This window comes from Phymastichus coffea, unplaced genomic scaffold (genome assembly GCF_024137745.1).
Source record: "Phymastichus coffea isolate CEN01 unplaced genomic scaffold, Cenicafe_Pcof_1.1 PCOF00014, whole genome shotgun sequence".
Lineage (NCBI taxonomy): Eukaryota > Metazoa > Arthropoda > Insecta > Hymenoptera > Eulophidae > Phymastichus > Phymastichus coffea.
In genome coordinates, this window is record NW_026706825.1 from 3754194 (window position 1) to 3781607 (window position 27414).

The following is a 27414-nucleotide window of genomic DNA, read 5'->3' on the forward strand; positions in this document are numbered from 1 at the left end:
TAAGGAAAAAAGAAAAAAAATTACGCAAAATATATTCCCAAACTACAAAATCATCCAAATCAACTTATCACGATCTCCATAATACAACCATTACAAATACCAGTCTCAAGAAACATAAATTAATGAATATATAGATAAATCCTAATCTTTTTATCACATTCTAAAACAAAGACAATATTTGCTGGAGTATTTTCCCGATTCTCATGTTGATATTTATAGTAATGACATTTACTTATTGTCTTGATATGTGAGACAAATTGTAAATAAATTTGGTGCAATAAAAAAAATCATGAATTTTATCTGCCCTCTTCTTACACTTCTCCTTAGTTATCTACAATAATTTAGATTTATAAATGAAATAAATTCTCGGAAATAATTTCTCGAATTTCATATTGCTATAGCTCTCTATAATATACATACATACAATTGCGTACAAAAGTATTCGGCCAAAGATAATTTTATATTTTAATAATATATAAAGAATGCAAGGTGGAAATACAAATATACCTTCATAAAATAATTTTATTATACTATTAAATCATGCGATTCAAACATTTATTTTAACTAATAAAAAAATTTTATAACTAAAATAACATATTTTGATATTTTGCTTATTCATAGGCCAAACACTAAGTAGATAAAATTTGTTTCGAATTTTTAATGTTATTGGTTGCAAAGGTATGTAAGCACTAGGACTGTGTTTTTATTATTCTCTGTAATTAGTATCCATCAGTAAACATGCCGAAGCGCACATTTTTAGACATCTGAAAAGTGGTGATTAAATTACACACAATGAAGTAAAAGTTACATGTGAAATAGCCAAAATTTTGGCAATAGGAAAATCGACTGGGAACGATATAATAACTAAATTCAAGAGTATTCACACTCCAAAAATTGAAAAAGTTCTAAAAGACACAGAAGTTCACTAATCGTGTTGATATATTGATTAAAAGAGAGGCTGTTACAAATGCGAAAAAGAATGCTGCCAGTATTCTACGCGAATTACACTAAAAAAAATTTAGCAGACATAAGTTAAAGTAGTGTTGCACGCAGACTAAGAGAAGTGGAACTTTTCACTCTTCTTAAATTTTTCAAGAAGAGTTGGAAAAATATCTCTCATGATAGAATTATGAAATTTATTGATTCGATACGTCACCGATGTGCTGCTTTTAAGGGCACGGGTACGAAGTACTAATGATTATATTACATTAAACATCATTTTTAATTGTTTTTTTTCATGTTACTATATTTTTTATTATAAGTGCTAAATTCGTAGTTGGCCGAATAGTTATAAAAGAGGAAAAATTGTTAGTTTTAGATTAAAATTTTATTGATATTCAAAATAAATATTTAGATGACATGGTTTGATAGTATCAGAAAAGTACTTTACGAAGGTATATTTGGGTTTCCACTTTGCAACTGTAGACGCGTACGTGTGTGCACATAAATTATCGATCATTTTTATATACACTTGTACATATTTGAGTTCCATTTCATGCGAATAACTAACAAAATACCCTGTTTTTAGTAAGATGCTATGCTCGAACCGATGATCCGAGTAATGCAACCGTCATGCAGACGTCCGAGCTCTCTGCCACCTTTAAAAATCTTAAGCCTATGACAGAATATGCCGTGCAGGTACGAGCGAAGACTACACGAGGATGGGGCGAGTATACGCCTGTTCTCTACAAAAAGACATCTCATGCTATAGGACTGGGTAAATATTTTTCTATTTTTTGTAAATTTGATCAAATTAGTCAGTATATATTTAGTAATTTTTTTTTTAGATTATGTAGGTGAAGATGATAACATGCAAGTACGTATTATCGCCGGCGCTATCGTTGCAGTAGTCGTTCTTCTTGTAATAATCATCGTAATGACCGTACTATTCTTACGGAGGTAATCTTTTCGAAATTAATTTATATTAATTTGAGGTTGAAGTAAAATTATTTTACTCATTTATGCAATTTTGATACAGTAGAGCTTCTGACGAGTGCAACAAAAAACAACCAAGTGATTGTGATACTTTGGAGTATAGAAATGGAGAAGGTATGTCAGTCCTGCTTTCAAATATATTTAAAATTTATCCTGACTTTAGTTTAATGATTTTAGTTTATTAGAGATTGTAAGTAAGTTATGGTTATTCACTTTATTGATTATAATCTAGAAAAAGTAAAACGTAGTATAACAGCTGTAATGTATCGCTAGGAAACCGGAGATGTTTCTTTTAGCGGCAAGAAGTCTTTAAACTCGTGAAAAGTACTACCGAATCTTTACAATTTATCCTATTATTTTAATGCATAGACGCTTTTCTGTGTCCTTAAAATGCTAAGCGCAAATCGAATATAGACGTTACCTGACAATCCTTCTCCTGTATATTTAGTTTATTTCCTAACCAGGTAGACCTAATCATTCCTAATATTTATAATCCTATCCCAACGTGTATTTAAGTAGGAAATGTAATATATTATACAGTTTCAGCTAGGTAATATATATATTCTACTAACACATTGATAGTGATATAAAATTTATCGTAAATAATTCTAATGGATCAAATAGTTAAATAAATTAAATTTGAAGAGTCACGGAATTAATATTATTATACAAAAAAAAAAAGATCTTTGAATTATTTTCAAAACCACTATCCTCCTAAATTTGTCCTCAAATACATCAATACGACAGATCGTTTAATCATAAATCACAAAAATTATTCTGATTTACGAGCTCATTCCAATACTCAGACAACGAAATGACTCACTATTTGTCTGAATTTTAGGATGAATTCGTAATACCGAATAATTTTTGTAATTAATACATTTGACCTCGATTGCTTACGAGTATTTCGTAAGTAGTCGAGCTGAGTTATCGTGTTTTTGGATGGCTCCTAAGAAAATATGCTTATATTATTTATTATATAGTGCTTCCAAAAATATGTTTGAATATATGATTAGTTACATTATATTGGGTTAGTAAAAATGTATACTATCAATCTGATTTGAAAGATGCAAAAGGAAGTAAGTAAAACTTTAGCATTATGCCCAAGTCACAAAGATTTGAATATTTGTAAAATACAGAATACTAAAATCTTATGTGCAGAGACTTGAATAGTAATGGCATAAGTGTTATTAAAAAGATTCTTAATAACACTGCGCTAAATGCTGCCCATCAAACTGTCAAGAGATGTGATGTACGAGGGTGATCCGATAAGTACTTAGCCTACAAAAGAAAAACGAAAATTTTGGAAAAGTGACGTTTTATTTTTCAACATAGTCTCCTTTTAGTTCGATACACTTGTCCCAGCGATGCTCCAACTTCTTTAACGCGTCTGAAAAATACGTTTCCTCGAGGTCTGAAAAGTAGGTTTCCGTGGCAGCGATTACCTTCTCATTCGACTCAAATTTCTACCTGGCGAGTGACTTTTTCAAGTTTGGAAACAAAAAGAAGTCGCGCGGGGCTAAATCTGGAGAATACGGTGGATGGGGCAGCAGCTTGTAGCCTAATTCGACCAATTTGGCTATGGCGACGGCGGAGTGTGAGCCGGTGCGTTGTCATGGTGGAAGAGCACTTTTTTCTTCGCCAAATGGGGCCGTTTTTTCTGCAATTCGACGTCGAATCGGCCCAATAATTCGACATAGTACAGCCCTGTGACCGTTTTGCCCCTCTCCGGGTAGTCGATGTAGATCACACCTTGTGAAGCCCAGAAAACGATGGCCATCACCTTTCCGGCCGATGGGGCAGTCTTCACCTTCTTCGGAGCACTTTCACCGGGTAAAGTCCACTGTTTCGACTGTTCCTTGGTCTCTGGTGTATACCAGTGGATCCATGTTTCGTCGACTGTCACGAAACGACGCAGAAACTCCTTCGGATTGCGCTTAACAGCGTCAGACATTGCTCTGAACTTGTCTCACTGTTGCGCTTGTTGTCCGGAGTGAGCAAACGCGGCACCCATCGCGCCGACAGCTTTCTCATGCCCAAAATTTCATGCACGACATGACCCACGCGGTCTTTTGAGATGCCTACGATCTTAGCTATCTCGCGCATCTTCAATCGTCGATCTGCCAATACGAGATTGTGAATTTTTGTCACGTTATCCCCCGTGGTAGCCGTTTTCGTAGCACCTGGACGTGGCTCTTCAAAAATCGACGTGCGACCACGTTGAAACTCGTTAAACCAATTTTTGACGGTCGCCATCGAAAGAGAAGAGTCACCGTACACAGCATCCAAGCGCTTTTTGATTTCGCTGCGCGATTTCCCTTCCAAAAACAAGAATCGAATCACCGACCGGTACTGCTCTTTTTCCATTTTTCAAAAATCAACGAACACACTTGCTTTCACACGCTCTCAAAAATAAACTACAACTCCGATCCGACTGAAATCTTGACAGTAACCATCGAGAAGGTTGTACTACGTGATAGAATATTTCTTTTGCGAGTGTGGCGCCATTGGGCGGTGAGGCTAAGTACTTATCGGACCACCCTCGTAGTTCGAGGACAAGTCAAATCCTGCTGTTGGTTAACTTACAACACGATTGTCGATGATACCTGTTTTCTGTTTGTTGAACAAGTCTCAGCTAACATCCAATTCTCTATTGACGTCACACAATCCCCCTCTGTTGCAAGTAACTTACATTTGGAAGTGACACTTACGAGTCAATTCTGTCTCCTTCCTTTAGAACTGAAGAGATGATCAAAGAACGCTCTTATACCTCAGCTCTCTGTATAAAAATGAGTGCATCGCCGCTTCTCGTTCTAATCAATTCTAACAGTTGATCAGGTTAGCAGCTGAGCTCTCTGGATTATCCAGTCAAGTCAACCTGGTCAAGGCGACATCAGAGCTCCCTTACGTAAGGGACTACACACCAGGGCGGAGGCACCGAAAAGACAGTACAAGATAACATTCAGTATATTTTCCAGGAAGCAGCAACCAACAACCATTATGAAAAGTTTAACCTGCCTACGACTCATTTTTTTGCCTCGTCAGCTATCCAATTTTCTTTATCTTACACCGTATTTTGTTCCCTTGATTACTCAACTTAGAGAAAGACGCGATTGTGTAGAACATGCTTTTTGTAGATTTTATGAAGTATTCATTAAAAAATAAACGTATTTAACTTTTAAAGCTAGAATCTTATTAAATTTTAGAGTTTAAGATTTTCTACTCTATGATCACACAAAATCTTTTTGTACATAACCTAAAATAAGATTGTACTCTTTCAATGTTCACATTTTCGTAATCTTTTTTTATTGTTTACTTAAACTGTAAATATCAAAAAGATTAATTTCCACAAATAATACATACTTTTATAGATCATTTTTTCACGGTACTTTCTATTATCTAAAACTCGTTTTTTCATAAGTTATATTGAATCCATTGCTGCTTATTTAGTTATGGCTTATTCTGTTAAGCCATCACTCTCTAATGTAAATTTTCTTTCTTGCTATGTCTGTTCCTTTTATCGAATGTTCTTTTCTGCGCCTTTGTTTTGTGCTTGATTGAGGTATCCCTCTTAAACTTCCAGCAGTAATCCAACATCGTATTAACTTTCCAAAAACCTTGATAATGCCTTTTTATCTTTTTAATATCTTAATGAAATCTTTCACCTTGCTCTTCACTATAATCTTCAAGATTTTGTGGAAATTTGTCCAAATGAGAATCTAAAAAGTGGAACCTTTAGACTGATCAGACATTCAACAGCTTCATATTTTACAACCAAGTCGCTAACTATTTGTTTATAATTTGAATCTCAGTTGTTACCTAAAAATTTCTTACAAACATTGACAAAGCCTCTCAAGCTTTTCTTTCATCGTTTAACTTTCTATTTGGGGATTCGAGGTCTTTCATTAATTCTCTTTTTTAAGGTCCATCAAAAATTCCTTCGTTGACTTTTTTTTCTGATAACTTTGAGAATTTCACAAAGAAATATTAAAAGACGTTACTATTTCTATTTCTTAAAGCCTTCACTAACTGTTTAATCAAGACTAATTTTATATGAAGAAGAGGCAGTATTATAATATCAGGATGAACTAATTTATTGTATTTGATATTTTTTCGCCTTGCAACAAAATTATTCCATGCTGCCTACTCCATTACTTTGTAATAATCTTTACGAGCTCTGCTGTTCCATTTATATAAAAAATATGGTAATTTCGTAAAACATCTTTGTTGTCTCAAAACGATTGTGAAAACTTTTAAATTCTTACAGATTTTCCATTTATACGTTCCGTAATTAATTTCATTATATAAATATTCCATATTCACCGAATATACATCCATTGTCATAAAGTGAGCCAATGAAACAGAAGCTAGTTTATTTCCATGTTCAGTAATACAGCTTTAAGGCTTCTTTTAGAGAAATCAATACATAACCGCCATTCTTTAGGATCATGCTCAACTCAGAATTCGCTAATCAACCTATCTATAATTGCAATATAATAATTCGGCTGAAAATTTCGTATTGTTTAAAAGAAAAACACATTTTTTTGGTAAAATTCGTTTTTATTATTCAACATAATTGTCATCAAAGGTGGTACAGCGATTATAGCGATCTTACAACTTTTCGATACTATTTTTGAAATACGATTTGTCTTTAGCCTCAATATAGGTCTCGGTTTCAGTGATTACGTCTTCATCGGTCTTAAATTTCTTTCCAGTAAGCATTTTTTTCAGATCTGCAAACAAGAAAAACTCGCTAGGGCCATATCTGGAGAATGCGGTGATTTCGGAAGCAATTCGAAGCCCAATTCATTCAATTTTGCCATAGATTTCATCGATTTGTGACACGGTATATTGTCTTGATGAAACAGCACTTTTTTCTTCCTCAAATAGGGCCGGCTTTTTTCGATTTTGACCTTCAATTTCTCCAATAACACTATATAATTGTCGCTGTTGATGGTTTCTCCCTTTTCAAGGTAGTCGATGAAAATTATTCCATGCGCATCCAAATATATGAAGGCCAAAACCTTTTCAAACGATTGTTGAGTCTTTTCACGTTTTAGATTAGGTTAATCGCGTGCAGTCCACTCAGCTAACTGTCAATTGGACTCCGGATTGAAATTATGGAGCCATGTTTCATACATTGTCATATATCGAATTTTACATAAAGAAACGAAAGTAAAAATTTGAGTATCAATCAAAGGCTTTATCAGTACATCGTGACTTCCAGGTACGAGCCGTGCTCTTGTTGGCTAACCGTTTTTGACGTAATGATTTGCACGATATTTCTATAAACTATTCTATAAACATATGGTGGAAGCAGAAATACATTGTAAATCTTAACCGTTGACCAAGAAAAATCGTTATTATTTTCAAATTGCCATAAATCTATCACTTATGTTCATTATATGGAATTTTATCTAATTTGCATTGCACATTTTCATAACTTTCTTTCGATTGTGTTGAATGCGCTAACGGTACACTTGTCACTCATTTCTATTGTTAAGAAGCATTGCCTGATTGATAAACAATCGCCATTGTTCAACAAATTGAAAACATTTTTCATTTGAGCAATAAATCAAAAGACCTTCTTCGTTTTTCTTGAAAAATATTGACAGAAATTTTATTTGTTATTTCTATAGAAGGATGACTTCGTTCCCCGTTCAAGTATTTCACAATTATTCAACTCAGCGGTCATGTATTTAGAAGCATCTTTAGGAAGCCCCTTCATCCTGATAAAATTACATAAACTTTTTTATTTAAATAGTTTTACAGATGCATTTTTTTCCTTTCTCAATTTCGGACTATATTCTTCTTTATGATCATCATTATTCAAGTTCTAAAGAAATTCTTTTTCCCTGTCACACGACTGCTTTCTATCAGTTTCTTTATTAGTTAAAGCTTTATTCATCGATGGGCTCGCATTTATTTTTTCTCCAAGATATTCTACCCTAGATTTTGTTGTCACAAAGGAAGATACTGTTACGTATGATATCAGTGACTTTATTTTAACATACAGGGGGGGGGGGGGTCAATAAGTCTTTACAAAAAGAAGGAAAAAAAAGTTTTGCGAATGTAATTTTTTTTTATTTTTCAACATAATCTCCTTGAAGGTCGATAACATTTTATTACACGGCGTTCCAGTTTTTTTAAGCCATTAGAAAAATATGATTTCTGAAAACCCTCAAAATAGGCATTTGTTTCGGCGATGACTTCTTCATTCGACGTGAATCGTTGTCCGGCAAGCCATTTTTTGAGGTTAGGAAATAAGAAAAAGTTACTAGGAGCCAAATCAGGCGAATATGGTGGGTGGTCAATTAATTCGAACTTTAAATCGTTAATTTTTGCCATCGAGACTGCACACGTGTGAACTCGAGCATCATAGTCTTTTCTCTGATTTTTTCTTTCAGCTAACCTAATAATGACGCATAATATTGTCCAGTGATCGTCTGGCCCTTTTCCAAGTAGTCGATGTAGATGATTCCATACGCATCCCAGAAAACCGTGGCCATAATCTTGCCAGTTGACTTTACTGTCATTGCCTTCTTTGGGGCTGGTTCTCCTGCGGTAATCCATTGTTTGGATTGTTCTTTGGTTTCAGGAGTGTAGTGGTGTACTCATGTTTCGTCTACAGTTACAAGTCGACGCCAAAAGTCTTCCGGATTACGACGTATATGTGCCAAAAGAGCCTCAGAGGTGACCACGCTGGTTCGTTTGTTTTCAACAGTGAACAAATGAGGCACCCATCTTGCTGATATTTTTTTCATCCTCAATTTTTCATGCAAAATTAAAATGATTGTACCTTTTGATACCTCTGTGGCCTCAACTAATTCTCGCAATTTTAATCTTCTATCACTCAACGCGATATCGTGGATTTTGTTGACCATTTTGGGCGTACTCACTTCTACGGGGTGTCCTGAACAAGGTTCATCTTTTGTTGTTGTACGGCCGCGTTTAAATTTATTTACCCCGTTATAAACAGTCTTAAACACAGAGGCAGACTTGCCATGAGCGGCGGTCAAGTCAACTGTGATTTATTTTGGTGTAAGGCCTTTCAAATGAAAATGTTTTATTACCGTTCGAAACTCTGTTTTTTCCATTTTTCAAATAAACCAATAACTTTTTGTTCAACGAACGCTCACAAAAAAAGACTTAATGAATCGAGCTGAAACTTTGTACGATATCTAGTTAGTAGTATGGCTTGCCAAAAATATCATAATTTAAGCGTGACGAGCACCATCTCTTAGATATTGTAAAGACTTATTGACCCCCCCTCGTAATCTAAAGAAGATTTTGCAACATTACGTTACTGTTGATAAAACATGAATTCATTATTTTACGTCAGAAACGAAAAATCAGTCGAAAATTGACTAGGCCAGGTGAATCTGCGCCGAAAAAAGCGAAGACGGTACATTCAGCTGGAACAGTCATGGCTACAATTTTTGGAACTCAAGTGGTATAATATTAATCGATTACCGATTGACGAATAATGAAGAATTATTACAAAAGAATATTATGCCTCATTATTAGACCGATTTTATGCCATACTGAAGGAAAAACGGCCTCATCTGGCGAAAAAAATTTCATTTCCACCACGATAATGCATCAGCTCACATGAGTTCCATTGGAACAGCCAAATTATTTGATTTATACTACGAAGTATTACGTAGTAATGAGAAAGTCTCATTCACCTTATTTTCATGATTTGGTTCCTTCCGATTATTTTTTGTTTCCTGACATGGAAATTTGGCTTGCAGATAAAAGATTTTCATCTAACGAAGAGGTAATTGGTACGACAAATGAGCATTTTGAAGAGTTTGATAAAATTTACTTTTCACAGGGCATAAAAAAGCTTGAGCACCGTTATAATATATATATAGAGTCAAAAGGCGACTACGTTGAAAAATAAATTGGAGTTATTTGATAGGTATATTCGCTTATTTTAATTCTAAAAGAGTACTGAACAGCATATGATAATGAATTAATTGATAATTTACATCTTTCTATACTTCCCAAATCAGATAGATGCTACATTTTTGGAATTTATCTGTATAAACATATTTATTTAATTTGCTATTAATTTTTGGGGTATATCTAGACTATTGTATTTATTGAAGAGTAACTTCAGTAGATGTAAGAGTTAGGGACCGGTGAAGAAATACCGATGCTTCCCCTACATAAAATCGCGAACTTCAACCTGTCTTTCCACCAATTTTTAGTCTCTGAAAGCTCTTGGAGTTGCATTTTCTTTCAATTTTTAAGAGCTATTCAACCCCGTAGTTCAAATATAAAAAATAATAAAAATCAACAATTTTACATCGTTGGAAAGCTCTTGAAAAGATAAAAAAACGGAATCTCTGTCATTTTTGTAGTCGGCCAATTCCATCTCAGATCATGCAGAGCTCCCCACACACCTGTCACCAAGCTACTCCAAAGTATTTTTTTATTGTTCTAGGTCAAAAATAAGAGGACCCGTATTTTTTCTTTTTTCTCTCAGATGCATAGTTCCGTCAATAATGCAATCGGAAAATGCACTGCTGAAAAGGGAAAATTGAGAAAATTTTTCCAATTAAATTTGGTTTCCTCAATATTTTTTTTATTTTTCGATACAATTAAATAATTTTTATGTCATCTATAGTAGAAACGAAGTTCTTCAAGTCTAATTTATCAAAAATATGAATGTATGCATTTTTCGGGAGAAAATGCATGTTTTCGAAAAAGTGCATCTTGGAGAAAAAATTGTGTATCTCAAAAAGGCCATAATTTTTTGTGCTCAAATTTTTTTCATATATTCTTAGTACCAATACCTTCAAATCCATTCGATCAAAATTTGCTGTTTTTTCGTTATATCGCTTAAAAAAATTTAAAAAAAAAGTTTTACATTTTCAAGTCAAACGCGATAAATACATAGGTACAGCGAATGGAAATCAAAGCTGAGAAAGAAAGGGTGACGTTAAATTATCAACATTTGCTGATGCATATAGATTTTGCTGAGAATTGGTCTGTAATTTTGAAAAATCCAGTTCAAGGGAATCATTGGGTGAATAAACAGATTTCAATTTTCACTGCTGTTTGCTACATAGGCGGAATTACAAAGAGTTATACTGTAAATTAGTGAAGACTTAAAACATGATTATTCTCATGCATTGGCAGCAATACAAATAATTCTTGAACATATAACTAGATACACACAAGAAACGTATGGAAATTCGATTGATTCTATAACTTTAGTATCTGATGGCGCTGCAAGTCATTTCAAAAATAGATTCCAGTTAAATGAATTTTTAAATGCAAGTATGAGTAAAAAATGGATATTCTCTGCTACTGGTCATGGAAAGGGTGCTGTAGATGGTATAGGTGGTTTGGTAAAGCATTATGCAACAGTGCATAATTTACGCAGTACTGAATCTGATGCTATTCAAACTGCTAAAAGTTTTGTTGAAAATGTATCAAAATACACAACTTCTATAGAGCTGATTTTGATGGAAACTGCAGAGATAAACAATTTTCGTAGTAGTCAAATGGAGCAAAGACACAAATGCCAGAAATATCAGGGTATTCAACGTTGCCACATGTGGAAATCTGTTGTCTCGGAAGGGAGGAGCGAATGTATTATAGCTCGAACGGCTGCGCATCCATGGATTGAAGTGAAAAAAGATGAAAAAAAAAGAAAAGTACTCATAAGAAGAAAAACGAAAATGTAAACAAGGGCAAGAAAGTGAAAGTTGTATCTAAAAAAGTGAAGAGAGTTGTAAAAGTAATCAACTCAAACAGAAAAAAATGATCGTGTAATTTTACATTTCTTGCAGACATGATTGAATAAAAGTGAGCTTTTTCTTTGAGTTACATGTTATTGTAGTTCAGTTATTAACCTACATAGTCGCTAACATGAATTCCTGAATGTATTTATCGCGTTTGACTTGAAAATGTAAAACTTTTTTTTTAAATTTTTTTAAGCGATATAACGAAAAAACAGCAAATTTTGATCGAATGGATTTGAAGGTATTGGTACTAAGAATATATGAAAAAAATTTGAGCACAAAAAATTATGGCCTTTTTGAGATACACAATTTTTTCTCCAAGATGCACTTTTTCGAAAACATGCATTTTCTCCCGAAAAATGCATACATTCATATTTTTGATAAATTAGACTTGAAGAACTTCGTTTCTACTATAGATGACATAAAAATTATTTAATTGTATCGAAAAATAAAAAAAATATTGAGGAAACCAAATTTAATTGGAAAAATTTTCTCAATTTTCCCTTTTCAGCAGTGCATTTTCCGATTGCATTATTGACGGAACTATGCATCTGAGAGAAAAAAGAAAAAATACGGGTCCTCTTATTTTTGACCTAGAACAATAAAAAAATACTTTGGAGTAGTTTGGTGACAGGTGTGTGGGGAGCTCTGCATGATCTGAGATGGAATTGGCCAGTCTAAAAACTCGAAATTTGGCAAAGGTTGAAAGGCAGGTCGAATAACGCTCAAAAAAAGGCCATTTTTCTACCTTTGAAACAGTCCTGAGTGCGTAATTTTTTAATTAGTAGGCTGAAATTTGGAGAGTTCCTGTTTTTGTGATGTAGAATATTTGTACCAAATTCCACCCAGATCGGTTTCCATCATTGCTTGATTTTCTAAAAAAAAATTTTCACTTGTGTAATTGTGTAACCGTGTGTGGGCGTGTGTGCGTGTGTGTGCCTGTATGTGTAAAACATTTTTTGTCAACCGGAACAGAGTTATTTTCAAAATTTAGATGAGTGGATTTTGGCGATCAAGGACTTAAATTGTTCCTTATCGACCCCCTTCATGAACTCACGATACTTTTAATATGATGGCTCAAGGTGACAGATACAAAACACGAAAAAACGGAAAAGACATTTATTAAAGCTTGTAAAAAATTGTTGATTTTCTATTTAATTGATTGGTATAATTGACGATAGCTGATCCAATATGTCGGCTAAAAGCAAAAGATCATTGTAATTAAAAAAGAACATTGTCGGATAGTTCCGAAATTCACTCTAGGAAGTTTTTGATGTCGCTGAATAAAAATCCGAGGTTATACCTAAAAAATTCAAAATAGCGAACCTACTATGACGTCAACACATTCTTAAATCTAGTTAAATTAAAAAAATTGAGCAGAATCGTCTGGTTGATGAACATATAACGGTTTTTAAGGTCACTAAATAAGAAACTGAATTTCGATTTTCAAAATTCACAATGGCGAATCTAATATGGCACTAACGCCCTAAAACCTGGCAAAGTTTAGAGCATAATCGTCTTGTATTTTCATACCCCCGAAGAATATCTTGTTTACGATAATTTAAAAAATTAGATATGTTCAGCAGTCTTAAAAACCTACGATAGATGTATTACTAAGATGATTCTAGTCATTATTACTCGATTAACTTTAATTTTTAAAGTATATCGCAACTATATTAGATTCGTCATTGTAAATTTTAAAAATCTTACCTCGGATTCTTATATAGTGATTTCAAAAAATTCTGCAAACTGAATTTTAAATCTATCTTTCTTTTTTGCTTTTAGCTGCAACATGAATCAGTCATCTTCAGTTTCACCATTCTACTTTGTTAACCCTATAAGGACTCCAACTACCAACAATTTAAGACCTTAATCAATGAAAATCAACAATTTTTTACAAGCTTTTATAAATATGGTTTCTATTTTTTCGTGTTGTGTAACCGCCATATTGAGCCATCATATTAAAAGTTTCGAAAAAACCATGTAGGTTCATGAACGGGGTTGATAAGGAAGAATATGAGAACTCACACATATCTCTACACTTATGCAGACACTAATCACGATCACATGACATTTATGAGGACTTTAGGTGTACGCATGCAGACACCTCCATAATTTTTTGTGATATTTTGCCTGTGAATATTCGCTTATGCAGGTTGTACTAAAAATGAATTTAAAGATTGATGGCCCAACTGACTTCGTGGATAATGAAATGTCGACTTCAAACTCCATTTATTTTATGGGTAATAACCCCCGAAATCGAATTTAAAGTCTTTTTGAGGATATAAATCATCCCTTATGCGGATGCGTAGTGAAACGCATAAGTGTGTGCATATGATGTATTTCTCATGAAACCGGAAAACGAGCTACGATAAATAAATTCAATTAAATTGGACGTATGGGAACTAAAAAATTTTCTCTCTTCTTTTACTTTAGCATACACTATGACTTTGAATTTTCCAAGATAGCGGATCTAAGATAACCGCCAAAGTCTATCTCTTAGCCTCCACTTTTTACATTTTTACGTGCTACATTTTTATTTCAATCGTAATTTTCTCAAAAATTTGCATGTTGGGGTTTCCGAAATTACTGAATACGAATCTATTATCAGATTTGGAAATTTTTAAATTGGCGGGCGTATTTTCCGAAAAATCCGCCAATACTCACTAAATACTAGGATTTTCGGGGGTCACTGAATAAAAATGTAGCTATCATATAAATGTGTAGTAATCATATGAGATATTTAACTAGATTAATACAAAAGGCCGTGCGAGTGAACGCACCAGAGACAAAGCATTGTCTCACACTAACTTATCCAACCGTCTCGGCAGATGCGGTGCGATTTAAGCGCACTCGCATCTAATTGTCCGCGTCCTGGTGATTTCGTTGAGAGAGAGAGAGAGAGAAACGAAGGGAGCACCGAAAATACGACAGAGACCTGAGGGAGGGGCGTCGTCAGAGATCTGGCGAGCTGCTGCTACTGATGCTGCTCTGCCACTCGTCGACGTCCTCTTAGCTGTTGTTGCTCGTCCTCTCGATTACTGCTGGATACGGCTATAGAGGGCCCGTTGTTTGCCACAATTTCCTCACCGCTCTCAGTTGCCACGAGAGAAGGCCGCGCTTTTTTGTTCTTCGCGGCATATTCCAACCTCTTCCCTCAATACCCAAAATCGGCCAAGCGCTGTCGGCTACGCACACATGTGCGAGTCACGCTGGCGACACTCTCTCTCCCATTTCCTTCCGCCGCCCTGACTACCGATGCCGACCAGGAATTAAACCTGAAACAAAGCGACGTTGAGCGTTGATGTTCGGTTTGAACTACCAAGACATCGATATAGCAGTGGCGTAAGGGAAGTCACGCAAAGGAGAGAGAGAGAGAGAGAGAGAGAGAGAGAGAGAGAGAGAGAGAGAGAGAGAGAGAGAGAGAGAGAGAGAGAGAGAGAGAGGCGAACAGGGCGAGCGATCTCAACGATCGCATCACCCGTCACAAAGCAATAAATATAATTTATAGTTCTGTTTCGAATAGACAATAGAATTTGTATGCGAAGAAACTACAGCTTACGAAATGATAAATAAGTTTAACAAAATCTACTTGAGAGAATCCACAGCATGCAAATAATGTGCAGAAATAAATTAGAGAAATTAAGATTAGAAAAATATTGTAACTTAGCAATGTTTTTAGTGAATTTGAAAAAAATGTAAATGAATTAAAAAGTTCTGGAGCGAAGATAACTGAAAAGAAAAATTTAAATTACATGTTGAATACCCTGCCAAAGTAATACAGTTATATTGATGATTAGATTGATACGTTGAAAAATGAGAGTAAAACGACTGCCTATGTAAAAATAAAATACAAATCGTAGAAATGAAGCCAGATACTAAAAACGGAAGGAGATATAAGGAAGGAGATCGAATATCTAATGCGTTTACTGTAAAAAGAGGTAATCGTTACCAGTATGGTAAACCGGAGCATTTTGCTAGAGATTGCAGAAACGGAGGATTAGCAGAGTAAAGCGATGCAACGTGGCGAGGTTCAACACGTGGTCGTGGATGCGGTCGCAGCAGAGGTGGAAATAATGGGCGAGGTAACGGCAGAAGACGTGGATATTTCAATCAACAGTAGCAGCAGAATCAAAACCAGCAGCAGAGATCAAGTTCTTCGAACAAGCAGAGCGATTCAAATACAAATGTGTGAATGACGAGAGTACAAGCAGTGCAGTTATATAATAATAAGGTAAAATTAGGTATAGAAATTAATTGGTTGCTAGACAGTGGTTGTACAGACTATATAGTCAATAATGAAAAATATTTTAAAAAATCAACCAAACTAAAAGAACCAATAAACATTTATTTAGGAGATAATAGGTGTATAAAACCAGCAAAAGTTGGAAATGTAATTTTTTATTTTAATGCTTTTGGAAGAACTAATGAAGTAATATTACAAATGTATTTTACGCTAAAGAAATGAGTGCAAATATAATAGCTACGGCAAATTAACAGAGACAAATAAAATTATTTCAAAAGGTAATGTGACAAAAATTACACAGGCCGATAGTTTTTAGACCCAGAGACCAGACATAGTATAACCAAAGGAATTTGATACACTGAATCTGAATCTGGCCTCAGAATTGATCTAGCACCCTCAATTTCTGAAATATCCTAACCTAAAAGTGCAAAAGAGACTGTTTTTCGTTGTTTTTGAACTCTTTTTCACGTTGCTAATTTCCATTGTAGTTAAAAACTGGAAAGAGCATTCGAAATGGCAAGTTATCTACTTTAAAAAACACAACCTAATTTTTTCAATTGGAATTTTTGAAGCGAATATATCGTTCTTTGAAATAAAGAAAATTTTAGTTTTCAATGGTACTATAAACTACATGAAAAATGATTTGGGTGTGTAAAAATAGATTAATAATTCATATATAATCTGCAAATTCTAGTTAGTAATGCAATCTACTCAGACAACACTTACAATCTTAAACAATTAATAAATTCAAAATGTCTTTGACGTTAAATCATGAACCCCAATTGCTGAGTTATCCAATAACGTAAAACATACATGAAACAAGAATTGTGAACATTCAAAGTCACAAATAATATAAATTCTTTACATTCCGACAGGTTAACGTGAAACCCAGACTTCAAAAACCCTAGATTCCATACACCCATGACTGGCTAACCATCAAGTCAAACTCCAAGAATCCTACACTTTTTTTTTAAAGAACAATATCTCCGTTTTAAAATTTTAATTAAAAAAATTAGGTAGCGTATTTTAAAGTAAACAACTTGCCTTGTTGAATGCTCTTTCCAGTTTTTGACTACAATGGAAATTAGCAACGTGAAAAAGAGTTCAAAAACAATGAAAAACAGTCTTTTTTGCACTTTTAGGTTAGGATATTTCAGAAATTGAGGGTGCTAGATCAATTCTGAGGTCAGATTCAAATTCAGCGCATCTAATTTCTTGGGTTACATTATGTCTGGTCTGTGAGTCTGGACTTTTGTCAAATGTTGTCGACCTGTGTTATTGATGAAAATAACAAAGTTATAATAGTTGCACATAAAAAGAATTAAGTCTTTTATTTAAAAAGTAAGTCGAAGTAAAATATAAATTATGTAATTAGTGCTAAGCGAAATATGAGTAATAAAGAGAAATGACATAGGATGCTAGGGCACATAAATTTTGGTTATTTAAACATACTAAGTAAAGAACAATTATTGTCGGGATTACCAATCAAACTAGAAAAGGATTATATAAAATGTAAAATATCTATTAAAAATAAAATGAATCATTTGCCATTTAATAATAATAGAGTAAAGGCAAGAGAAATATTAGAAATTATACGTACGGATATTTATGGCCCTTCCAATATAACCGGGATAAGAGATTAAAAATATTTTGTTTTATTTATCGATGATAATAGCGAAATAGCCAAAGTTTATTGTATCAAATCAAAAGATGAAGTATTTAAATGTTTAGTTCAATATATAAATGAGGGTGAAAATAAAACTGAAAAGAGAGTAAAAATAATTAGATATGATAATGGAAAAGAATATTTAATTAATAAATTTTATAAACTTTGCAGAGAAAAAGGGATTATTCTAAATAATTACCCAGCTTATGTTCATGAACTAAATAGCAATGCAGAGAGATTCAATAAAACAATTATGGGTACAGCATGCTGTTTGTTACAAGAAGCCCTAGTTAAAAAAAATATTAGCCGATAATCTGATGGGCAGTAGTTTATTTGAAAAATTGCATACTTACAAATACAATAGAAAAGAAAACACCTGTGACGTCGGGGTCACTCTCAGGTACGCTTGGAGCAAGCGTAAACTCAGGGTTGCTCTGATTTGGCTATCGTGTAACACATAAGCCGGGACGAGCAATATTGTTGCGTTGAGAAAACTGTATGCTAACGCGGAATGTAATAACCAAATGTTATTACGAACACACCAGACTCACGCTTAATGTGTTCTTAAGGGACTTTAATGGAAATTCACCAGACTCACGCTTAATGAATTTCCAAAAGAAAGGCGGATTACTTAAAGAAAGAAAAGGATAGCCAGGTTTAAGATTTTATTTACTTTTATTTTATCAATTTAGTTATTATTAAAGTTGTGTTCTCTCTCTGCTCTTTGGCCTCTTTCTCTCTCTATATGCTCTGAATATACTTGGGTGATTTTTCTTCTTTGATGCTTCCTCCGGGACTCACTCACTGGTAAAAACTTCTTATTAGGGACTTCCTGGTGCTCACTCCGCACTTACTCTATCTGAACTTAACTTACTCTCTAGCCTTGTACAGAGCTTTTTATAAGCCGTGGGTGGTTGGGTGGAAATCCCTTTCCTCAGGCCCATGAAGCGATAACGGCTAAATTTTGTATTGGTGGGAAATTTTCTAATCATATCCAGAATTTCTTTATTGGTCTGTGGGCGTGAATTTTCAGAGAGAGAAAGGGCGGTCCCTTTTTAACTTGGGCCCTTTTCTCCAGAGATGGCTCTCGGAGTGCCACTTTTAAGAGCAAGAGTAACGCTATAGCTTATAATTACTTATACATAATTGTACTAAACTTAATTAATTATGACGATACATAGTGACTATTATGAACATTCAGAAAAATTCAAACCTTTTACGATTTATTATAAAATACATTATTGTTCCATTTATTGGTTATTCGGTGACAAAAAGGTGCGCATTATAATGGCTTACAAAATTGATGAAAATCTATTTAATATTACGGTTATTTTCTTAAAAATCGGTGGGAAAAAAAGATAGATTGCATTTTTATGGTCCCCTTCCATTATCAGCGTGATAACACTTCACGATGTATACGCGATGATCGTAGGCCCCTGTCAACACATACGTGTGGGACAAAGCAGGATAGAGCGTTGATTGTAAGCTTGAGTACGCAGGCTCGGGCCACTATCAAAGTTTATATTTCGAATGCGTTTTCATCGTGGGAAATCAGGAAGGTTCCCACTCCGTTCGTCATATTTAATAATTAAATGTAAAAAAAACTAAGTTACGGCTAGCCGTCACACACCATATGAAATATTAAAAAAAGACCGAACGTTGGAAACTTAAAATTGTGTGGTAGTAAAGTAATTGTACGGAAGTCAGAACAAAAGAGATAATTTAAATAGGAGAATGAGATGGGTATTTTATTAGGTTATAGTGATGTAGGATATAGAGTTCTGTTAAATAATCAATTAATCATTGCGAGACATATAGATGTAGTTGAAAAGGATGTAAAATATATTGGGATCCAGACTGACATAGAAAATGAAAGTGGCTCTGATGATAGTGTTTTTGATAGTGCGAATGATTTTGTAAACGAACAATACTGAAAGTTCCTCGCAGATCAACACATGACAGGAAAAATCCAAATAGATATCCTAATAATTCTTCCCCTTTATCTCTAAATCAACCTTTGGAGAAATTTAGAAATATGAAAAATATTAGAAACGGAAAAAGAAATGGAAAGTCTATATGAAAATAAAACTTGGAAGTTAATGTCTAGAAAAAAGAATAAGGAAATTTTAGATGTAAAATTGTTTCATACAAAAAAGTCGAATGATATTTATAAGGCAAGATTAGTTATTAGAGGATTTCGACAAACAAATATAATTGATGATATTTACGCTCCACTACTGTCAGTTTGGTTATAAAATAGAACAAATAAACTTAGTTACAGCTTTTTTAAATGGAAATATAAGCTCAAATGTCAATTAACTAAAAGGGTATGATAATGGAACAGGAAGAGTGTATAAATTATCAAAAGCGTTTTATGGATTGAGAGAAAGTCCCAGAGCGTGGTACAAATACTTTGATGAATACTGAACAAAGTTAAAGTTTAAAAAGTACAAAGCAAGACTATTGCTTATATATACGAGGGGTGATCAAAAAGTAAGATGACTTTATGGTTTCCTCAAAAAATATTTCTTTACTGGTCAATATCTATGTTGTTTCCTTCAAAGTAATCCCCGATAGATATAATACACTTGTGCCGGCGCTTTTTCCAATCATCGAAGCACTTTTGATAATCATTTTGAGGTATAGCCTTGAGTTTTTTCAGCGATGCAGTTTTTATCTCCTCAATCGTTGAGGAGATGGATTTTTTTCATGGATTTCTTAAGTTTTAAGAAAAGAAAAAAGTCACTAGGAGCCAAATCCGGTGAAGACGGAGGCTGAGGTATGATTGTGATGTTGGTTTTGGCCAAAAAAAACACTCACAAGCAATTATGAGGATCATTATCGTGATGCCAAATCCACGAATTGTTTTTCCAAAGTTCCGGACGTTTTTTGCGTATTACCTCTTGCAAACGAGGCATAACTTCAAGATAATACTCCTTATTGATCGTACGACCTTGTGATAAGAACTCATGATGCACCACGGCCCTGCAGTCAAAGAAAACTGTAAGCAAAACCTTCACATTTGATCGAACTTGACGTGCTTTTTTCGCTCTTGGTGACGTTGAATGCTTCCAGGTGGACGATTGTGCTTTGGGTTCGACATCATAACCGTACACCCATGTTTCATCACCAGTTATGACCCTTTCAAGCAAACTTGGATCATCGTTGACGTCGTTTAACAGCTCCTGAACGATGTTCATGCGATTGTTTTTTTGGTTAAAGTTCAGCAGTTTTGGAATGAATTTTGCTGCTACCCGTTTCATGCCCAAAACATTTGAAAAAAATGTTATGACATGAGCCAATTGATATGCCAAGAATTGCTGATGAACTACGCCACGGTAATCAAAGAAGATAGTGAACAAAACCTTGACATTTGATCGAACTTGGCGTGCCTTTTTGGGTTTTTCGGGGGTTTTCCATTGGGACAATTGGACTTTAGTTTCGACATCATAACCATATTTTATTGTACCAGTTTCATCACGATTCATCACCAGTTATAACCCTTTTGAGAAAATCAGGATCTTCATTGACTTGACACATGTCTCATGCCCAAAACATCCGAAAGAATAACATGGCATGAGCCAACCGATATGCCAACTTCTTCTGCAACTTCTCTGATGATGATTCAACGAGTTTTTAACATAATTTCTTTCACTGCTTCAACGTTTTCATCTATTGTTAATGTGTTGTGACCTCCAGGGCGAGGTTTGTCTTTGACATTCTCTCGGCCTTCTTGGAATAGCTTATACTACTTATACGCATTTTTCTTACTCAAAGTAGACTTACCTTATGCCATTTTCAATATTTAGAGCTTTAGAGTACTGGATTCCATTTTTCACACAAAATTTAATGCAAACTCTTTTCGATAGAAGAAAATCGCCGAGCACACCAAACACTTCTAACCTCTGATGCCTCTACCAGAAAAACAACATATGCTATATAGTCAAAACTATAAATATATGATAGAAATAAGTGTACCAACACAACAACATTATAAATTCAAAACCTAAATATACGTAGCCCGCGAAAATTGAAAAGTCACCATAGTTTTTGAACACCCTTCGTATATATAAGGAAACGATATTATATATTTATTATTGTATGTAGATGATTTATTAATATATAGTAAAAGTGAGAAAAGAATAGAAATTAAGAAAGTCTTATTGGAAAAATTCAAAATGAAAAACTTCGGCGAGATAAAAGAATATCTCTGTATAAATGTAGAGTATGATTATGATAAACATAAAATTAAATTATGTTAAACAAAGTATATATAGTTATTAGCAAATAAATATCAGTGGGAACAATGTCAGTTGTACAGTACTCTTATGAAGACAAGTCTAAAATCAGAAAAGGCTGAAAAATGTAATTCTGACATTAAGTCACAGAAATCTGATAGGTGTATTATTATACGTATATAAGTTCAAATACAAGACCAAATATTAGTTATAGCGTGAATTATTTAATCAGATTCCAAAATTGTTATGATAAATCACATTGGAAATGTGCTCTGCGAACACTTAAATACGTGTACTTAACTAAAGACTTAAACATGAATTATAAAAGTAATGAAAATTGCGATATCATAGGTTGTTATGTAGATTCAGATTATGCGGGAGATAGTACAAATAGAAAATCAACCACTGGTTATGTAATAAGAATTTTTGGTAATGTGATTGGCTCAAAATCGCAAAAACAAAATTGTGTAACAAAAGCTTCAACCTACTCGGAATATGTAGTGCTATCCGAGGTTGTAAATTAAAATCAATTTATAAAGAAATTAATAAAAATATTTAATGTTGAAATGCGTGAACCTGTAAAAATATTTGAAGATAATTCCGGAGCAATAAATATAGCAAAGCACGGAAATTTTACAAAGAATTCAAAACACATAGAAATACATTACCTTTTTTTTCACGAAAGTGTAAAAGAAAAACAAATTGAAGTATGGAAGATTATAATAAGTGAAAATATTGCAGATATATTTATAAAAGCATTATGTAAAGAAAAGTTTATAACATTTAGAAAATTGTTAAATATAAAATAGAGAATTATTAATGAAGTACTTAATGTACAATATAAATGTAAGGACGCGCATTGGAAATGTACATTTGTATTGTACGAGGTCTGTCCGGAAAGTATCGGGCCTACCTTTATATTTTCGTGCTAGCGTTATTCTTTATCATCTGGTGGGTGGCATCCTTCAAAGTAATCCCCACTTGATTGAATAACATGGTTCCATCGATGTTTCCACTTTTCAAAACAGTCCTGGAACTCACTTTTAGGGATAGCCTTAAGTACACTCGTCGCATTGTTGTCAACCCGTCGTTTTGTCATCGAATCGTTGTCCTTTGAGTGGTTTTTTTAGTTTTGGAAACAGCCAAAAGTCACAAGGGGCTATGTCGGGACTGTATGGAGGTTGTCGAAGCAATGCGATAATGTGTTTGCTCAAAAACTGCTGCACAAGATTGGATGGATGCGCTAGCGCATTATCGTGATGGAGAAGCCAGTCACCACTTTCCCAAAAGTACGGCCGTTTTCTTCTTACTGCATCACGCAAACGTTTCAAAATTTGAACGCAGTATTCTTTATTGATTGTCTGACCTGTTCGTGCATATTCATGATGTACAACACCTTCACAATCGAAAAAAATAATCAACATTGACTTAGCATTGCTCCGACTTTGATGTGTTATTTTTGATCTTGATGATCCAGAGTCATTCCACAGTGAAAATTGTTGTTTTGTTTCAGAATTATAACCATAAACCCATGATTCATCACCAGTAATAATCTTTTTGAGTGTAGTGTCATCGTTATTGACCATTACTAAGTTGTCCTGAGCGATTTGTACTAGCGAAGATTTTTTGCTCTATTTGGGAAGATACTGGTAAGATACCCTCTACACTGGGCTATTTCAGAATGAACATACACACGCGCGTCAATTGTAAATTTGAGGTTAACATTTCCTAAATTATTGTTTTTGTTATTCCAAGTTTTTCTTCTAGTTCCTGCATAATCATACGACAATCTTGTTCGATCGCAAGTCACAACTGCTCAATATTATTCAATGTTTTTATCATCGAAGGTCAGCTAGAACGAGAATTACTATCAACAGAAGAGCAGCCTCCTTTAAAATGATTATACCACTCTTTTATTCTTTTTGTTCATATAACATTTCCAAAGGTCTTTTTCATCATCTGAATAGTTTCCGAACTGATTGTTCCGAATTGAACCCAAAGTTTGATGCAAATTCATTGATCTTGTTTTTATCACAAAATCCGTCTGCCTCTGAGCCTCGATATCTTGGAACCAGATATAGGCGAGCTTTAGGCCATGGGGACTTTTGATCTATATGATTGAGCTATCTTGTCTAAAATTTTGGAGCCATTCAACAGAATGTCTTGATCTATAAGGTTTGTGCGGGTTGTAGGGTTTGTCCTTCGGATCTCATATGAAGTTTATGATAAAGAAAATAAGAATGAAAAGTTATACAAGATTAGAATCTCTTTCTCAAATATACCAGGTATTTTTGAAAACAATATGTGGAAAGTGCGAATTTTGGTGCACGTTTTTCGCCGAGTATGCAATAAAATCATACTTTCTGCACAGCATATTGTAAAAAACTCTAATCAACATGTTCGGGAAAAAGATTCTCGTCTCGTGTATCTTTTTGATCTCACTTCACTCTGGCGTAAACCATATGCAAGATAAGAATCTACTTTCCACTACACTAGTTACACTAGTTAGGTAACATACTATCTGATGATATACACTCCCGCCCAATAATCTTTGTCCACTCAAGAACAAAACGACTCTAACTTTGAAACTCCATATCTCGGCTGGAAATAAACCTACAGAGCTCTACAGGGGCTCATTTGAAAGGTCTTTTCACGCACTTTTGAATGGTATATGTTAACATTATGCTAACAAATTTCCTTTATGTGTATAGGGGGCGAATGTCAAAACAAAAATTACGAAATTTTTGTTGTTTCTTTAACCGCTCGCCATTTCAAGAAAAAAAAATCGTAGAAAAATGCGACTGATTTAAATACATTGATTATAAGAGTATTCCATTAAAAAACAGCGTCTGTATTCATTGCTCTTTATCTATATTATTAAAATTTTAATCTTAGAAAAAAATTTAATTGGAAGAAAATGCTTTATTTTATAAGGAGAATGCGTAAATGAAATTTCATAACATATGAAAACATTTTTTTTTTCGGTCATAATATCAAGTAGCTTAATTTTTTCAATATATCATTTTTCTTCACTTTGGAAGAATAAAAAACATCATTTATACGTGAAGCTATTCCATTTACTATAGACAAATTTTAACTGTATGCATATGTCGATCAACGAAAAATCAGAGTCAGTGTAACGACTATTAAGAACCAGTCGTAATGCTATATAGGTTTGTTGAAACTCAACAGTCATGAAAATAATATTTGATTTGAAATAAAAGCATTTTTGTTGCTCTTTTTTGTCTCAATGTAAGTAGAAAAATTAATCTAATCTATTAAAACTAATCATAACTAATGATTAGAAATAAAAAATAAACAATAAATGTTCTTGTCAATTTTGTTTATAATTTTTTACCATAGTAATATATTGTTGATTTATTATTGAAGTATGATACACAGAAATTAGGGTAAAAAATATTACGTGGGAATAGAATTTGCAAATTTTTTTATTGTCAAGAAAATTTCAATATGTACATCAAAACTCGTCAGCCGAAATATACATAATTATGCGACACTACATTACTTGAACCATTTTGTAAATTTAATTTTAATAAACTTGAATTTGAAACAAAGAAAAATAATATTCAGATGAAGCTTTTTGCAGACACATTAAACCTTCTTTTCGTCGAAATGATAGCCTTTGCTTTTTATAACAGCTTTACAAAGTCTCGGCATTCTCTTGATCAATTTCTCCAAGGTCGTTGATGAAAGCTGTTCCCATTCTGCTTGTATTATTTCCCATAGATCTTTTGCAGAAGTTGGAGGTTTTTTTCTCACGGCTCTATCTAGTTCTTCCCACAATGACTCAATTGGATTGAGATCCGGAAATTGAGGTAGCCACTCTATCATTTTTAACTTCTTTTGTCTTTCTTAATTCATAATATAATTTTTGCATATTTTGGAAGAATGTTTTGGATCATTATCTTGCTGGAAAATAAATCCAGGACCAAACCATAAGGAACAATATGTTTTTGAATAATCTGTTTGTATTTTTCTTTGTTCAAAATTCCATCAATTTTTATTATATCTCCTACGTTTGATCCGCTTAAACAGCCCCAAACCATAATAGATCCTCCATCGTGCTTTACCGTTGGCACAATAAAACTTTTTGAATATTTTTCTCCAACATGTCTTCGAATAGTAATTGATCTTTTAGTACTAAAAATCTTAGAATTTACAATGATCGGTCCACAATACGTTATTCTAATCTGCTACAGTCCAATTTTTGTGTTCTTTAGCCTATTTTAATCTTTTAGTGATATTGTTCTTCCGCAGAAATGGTTTTTTTACAGCAATTCTTCTAAACAATCCGTCCTTATCCAGTCTAAGTTTTACGGTTATACAACTCACTGATTTTCTTAGATGCCGATTTACATCAGCAGTGATTTGTCTAGCTGTAAGACGTCTGTTATGCAAACATAAATGCGTTTTATAAATGCGTCATCAGATTTTGTTGTTTTTCGTGGTCTACCAGGGCATTTCTTCTCTTCAACACTGCTGGTACTTTTTAATTTATTTACATTATAGTCTACGGTTCGACGAGGAATATTGAGAATATTAGTAATCTAACGATTACTTTTACCATTTATGTGTAATCCAATAACTTGATAACGTTTACCCAAATCTCTTGGTGCCATACTTCAATAATATATCAACAATATATTACTATGGTAAAAAATAACAAACAAAATTTACAAGAACATTTATTTTTTATTTTTTTTTTCTAATCATTAGTTATGATTAGTTTTAATAAATTAGATTAAGTTTTCTACTTACATTGAGACAAAAAAAAGCAACAAAAATCTTCTTATTTCAAATCAAATATTATTTTCATGACTGTTGAGTTTCAACAAACCTATATCGCATTACGACTATTTCTTAACAGTTGTTACACCGATTCAGATTTGTCGTTGATCGAGATATGCATACAGTTAAAATTTGTCTATAGTAAATAAAATAGATTTTTTTTAGATTTTTTCTACGATTTTTTTTCTCGTAATGGCGAGCGGTTAAAGAAACAACAAAAATTTCGTAATTTTTGTTTTGATATTCGCCCCCATATACACAAAGGAATTTGTTAACATAATTTTAACATACTTCATTCAAAAGGGCGTAAAAAGACTTTTCAAATAAGCCCCTGCAGAGATCTGTAGGTTTATTTCCAGCCGAGATATGGAGTTTCAAAGTTAGAGTAATTTTGTTCTCGGGTGGACAAAGATTATTGGGCGGGAGTATAAGAGTAAACCACTGTTTAATCCATAGAAAGGAAATAATACAAACACAATAAAAGAAATCTTTGAATTTATTCCAAAATTATTCAGGATGCATCATGTAGTAGTGTATTAAATGCGAATGAATAATTGTCTTAATTCTGTACAAGCTTCCGTAAACGTAGGTCATAGTATACAATTAATTGTGTTTAAATTTAAATAAATCAAAACTTGTAACTTTTCTTATCTGTGTCAGATTGGCAAGCAGTATTCAACCATTACTGTAACAATGTTTTTTACGATTTGTCTATTTATAGATACCATAATCCTATTTCTTTTTTTATCAGTAAAAATGATG

The 27414-nt window shown here is 33.6% G+C and overlaps 1 protein-coding gene across 7 annotated transcripts in view; it reads left to right on the forward strand.

The window, feature by feature from the left end:
- The window catches only part of LOC131674343 (ephrin type-B receptor 1-B), an 819189-nt gene that overhangs the window by 437915 nt on the left and 353860 nt on the right, over positions 1–27414 (forward strand). For 5 of the 7 annotated variants that reach the window (XM_058953013.1, XM_058952971.1, XM_058952996.1 and 2 more), the window contains 3 exons: positions 1529–1717; positions 1788–1899; positions 1979–2049. In XM_058953013.1, the coding sequence (XP_058808996.1) occupies positions 1529–1717; positions 1788–1899; positions 1979–2049 (372 nt within the window). The remainder of the gene's footprint in view (positions 1–1528; positions 1718–1787; positions 1900–1978; positions 2050–27414) is intronic. The other 2 variants (XM_058952988.1, XM_058953004.1) reach the window with 1 other exon arrangement.